We start from the raw sequence: 3,225 nt of genomic DNA, 5'->3' as shown, positions 1-3,225 counted from the left end.
GGAGGCTGGGCCGCGCCCCCTCCCAGCCCTCTCGGAGCTGGGGTCCGAACCCGTCTCCGGGGCGGGCACTCGTCCACGCTGGAGCCTCTCCCCTACTGCTGCGGATGCGGGGGGGGGCCTGGGGGCTGGGGCGCCTCTGGGGAGGGAATGAGCCCTCCCGCACCGCCCTCCCCAGGACGAGGTGCTGTTCCCCAGCTGGGAGGCCTTGTTATCCGGCTCCGAGGGCCAGCTGCAGCCCGGCGCCCGCATCCTGTCCTTCGACGGCAGGGACGTCCTGCAGCATCCTGCCTGGTAGGCGCTCAGAAGCANCCCAGCGGCCCCGCGAGCAGGGCACAGGCCGGAGGCTGACGGCTGCGTCCTGCAGGCCCCAGAAGAGCGTGTGGCACGGCTCGGACCCCAGCGGGCGCCGCCTGACCGACAGCTACTGCGAGACGTGGCGGACGGAGGACGCGGCGGCCACCGGCCAGGCGTCCTCGCTGCTGGCGGGCAGGCTGCTGGCGCAGAAAGCCGCGAGCTGCCGCAACGCCTTCATCGTGCTCTGCATCGAGAACAGCTTCATGACCTCCTCCTCCAAGTAGGGGCTCCGCCGGACGGCCAGGCGGCCCGGAGCAGGGAAGCCGCCCTGAAGGAGCACTGCCCACACCCGCCCCCAGGGTGGGACCTGGCGGGGACACTCTCCTGTGTGGCTCTACGGTTCACGTTCAATGTAACCCTCAAGAAATAAAAGGAAGCCAAAGAGTGTATTTTTTAAAAAGTTTAAAACAAAACCTGCTGCCGAGAGTTTCTCTCCCCGCCTCCCACAAGGCCGTCCCCTGTCCTCCTGGCCCCACTCAGGCNGCCACGGGTGCAGGGTGGGGCCGCCTCTCTTCGCCTGTTGCAGCCGCCCCCCAGGCCGGGGCTGTTCCCCAAACCAGTGCCCCTGCTGCCCCCAGGCTCCGGCCTTGACCCGACGCCACTGTGCGCTGGCGGCAGGCCCACCTTCAGCTGCCCCACGCCGCCTTCCCGCAGCGCCCGATGCAGCCAAGGCCACGCAGGCAGAGTCAGAAGTAACGTCCACGCCCAGCGTGGGGCTCAAACTACGCCCCTGAGATCAAAACCTCCACTGAGGCAGCCAGACGGCCCCGGCTAGGAGTTTTGAGGGGCCCCGCCCAGGACCACATCCGAGAACCCAGCAGGGCCCACTCTCTGCCCCCGGCCCCCCAGCCGGCACGCCTGCCTGCCCGCCGGGCCCGGGGTCCCAGGTTCACCTTTGCAGGACAGGGAGCTCAAAACCCCAGAGGCAAGGGGCGCCCGGGTGCCTCAGACTCTTGCTCTCAGCTCAGGTCACGATCTCCTGGTTTGGGGGTTCAAGCCCCACGCTGAGCACGAAGCTTACTTAACACAAGGCACGAGCCTAACAGGACGGCCGCACGTGCCCTTGGCCACGACACCGCTCACGAGACCGGCCTTGCCAAGCCCTGGCGGGGACGCTGTGGGGCACCAGGTGGTCGTGCTGGAAGGGTCGTGGGCAAGGACCCCAGCGCGGTGTGAACACTGCTCTGTAAGCCACGGCGGCTGCTCTGGCAACCGGGTCACGTGCTTTGCAGACAGGCTCCAAATAAAAACGGCCTTTCCCACTGACCCTCTGTTCACAGCCGCCTCCACTGTCGGGGCGGGAGCGCAGGCCCAGCAGGTGGAGGGGTGGCTGTGGGCGGAGGTTCGGGACGTCAGGGGCACAGCAGGGTGCATGGGTGCTGGCGCACGAACCCTCGCCCCCGAGCGCGCCTGGGGGTGGCCCGGGGTCCTGCAGACCCAGCACCGCCATCTCCCCAGAGCCACGGCGGCGCGTGGAGCCCGCTGCGGGGCCGGGCAGCTGGGCCGCCCGCTGGTGGGAGGGCTCGAGGGGCGGGAGCAAAGCCCTCACCGTGAGGTCAGCGACCAGGCAAGACACGCCGCCCTCCACCCATCAGCCCTGCAGGACTCAGCAGGGCCGGGGAACAGCGTGCCCTCCCTACAGGGTCCTCGGGGCCCAGGGTGCAGTGAGGAGTCAGGGGAGAGCCCGCGTGGATGCACCGCCCCCCCCAGCATCCTCCCGAGATGCCCCGCGCCCCGAGGCGGCCCGGAGGGAGGCCTGGGCGCAGGCGGGCGCAGCAGCCTCTGGGTCAGGAGCGCCGTTCCGACCTGTCTGCGCCCAGCGGGCCCGAGCAGCTGGCCGTGCCTGCCGTCCCGCGGGGCGTGGGCGCTACTGAGACGAGGGCTGCAGGGGGGCCGCGCTCGCTCCAGGGCCTGTGGGCCCGGTGTGGGTTCCTGCCTGGGGCCGGGCCGCCTTCCTGGCCTCCTGACCAGCCCCCCACCCAGGCCGGGGGCCACAGACAGGACCAGGGGGCCCGCCACGCGCAGGGCTCGTGGTCTGATCTTGGAGAGAGCACACGCCTTGCACCTCGGGGCGGTGTGCGCGGGGGTCCCACGCGGGCTGGCCCGTGAGCGGGCGGCCCTGAGCGGCCTGCGCTCGCCAGTGAGGTAGGTCAGGGTTAACCCGCCGGGGAGAAGCAGGGCTCCGGGCCCCGTGTTCCTGCATCCGCCCGACAGGCAGGTGCCCGCCTGCCAATGCCTGGTGTCTCCCCCAGAGACAGGGGCCCCCTGAGGTTTCCCGTTTAGGTCAGCTTGTGGAAAGGGACAGAGCACAGTCTAAAGCAAGTACCTGGGCAACTGGCCTCACAGTTTAGCCACAGGCTCCGGGCAGCAGGGCTCCGGGCCCGGTGCCACGGGGCAGAGTGCACCCTGCGGGGACCAAGTCCCTGGGCTGGCACCGCGGCCCCTCCCTGGTCCCCGGGACAAGCAGGACCTGCCTCACGTGGGTGGAGGGGGTGAGGGTGCAGAGGCCTGGTGGGCACGCGGAAGCCCCTCTCCGCCAAGGGGACCGCAAGCCAGCCCGCAGCGCCCCAGCAGGTGACAGGCAGGGACAGGAACCGGTACCCGGGGCCCCCTCTGCACGAGCCCCCAGGTGTGGGCCGCAGGGGTGCCCACCCAGGGTCCCCGTCGGGCGCTGGCTCCACAGCGTGAACACTGGCATGTGGACCCTGCCAGAACCCGGGTCCCGGGCGAGCTGCCGGGCGGGGGGGGCGCCGTTCTGACCCATCCAGGCCCCAGGACGCAGAGCACGGCGGGCGGGCTGCCTCGGGCGTCGAGGAGGCCGGGCTGCGTCAGGCCTTGGCCTCAGGCTGCCGGTTCTGCTCCGGAGGGGCC

At 71.0% G+C, this 3,225-nt stretch overlaps 2 protein-coding genes across 2 annotated transcripts in view; one reads left to right on the top strand and one right to left on the bottom strand.

Annotated features, from left to right (window-relative positions):
• The window catches only part of COL18A1 (collagen type XVIII alpha 1 chain), a 50,303-nt gene extending 49,536 nt beyond the window's left edge, over window positions 1-767 (top strand). The window contains 2 exon segments of the mRNA XM_077755351.1: window positions 176-291; window positions 365-767. Of these exon segments, the coding sequence (XP_077611477.1) occupies window positions 176-291; window positions 365-578 (330 nt within the window). The 3' untranslated portion in view covers window positions 579-767.
• The window catches only part of SLC19A1 (solute carrier family 19 member 1), a 98,146-nt gene that overhangs the window by 73,918 nt on the left and 21,003 nt on the right, over window positions 1-3,225 (bottom strand). The gene's annotated exons all lie outside the window — the stretch shown is intronic.

This window comes from Crocuta crocuta, unplaced genomic scaffold (genome assembly GCF_008692635.1).
Source record: "Crocuta crocuta isolate KB4526 unplaced genomic scaffold, BGI_CrCroc_1.0 scaffold675, whole genome shotgun sequence".
Lineage (NCBI taxonomy): Eukaryota > Metazoa > Chordata > Mammalia > Carnivora > Hyaenidae > Crocuta > Crocuta crocuta.
The sequence above is the reverse complement of the archived record's forward strand: the minus strand, read 5'-3'. Positions and strand labels throughout refer to the sequence as shown.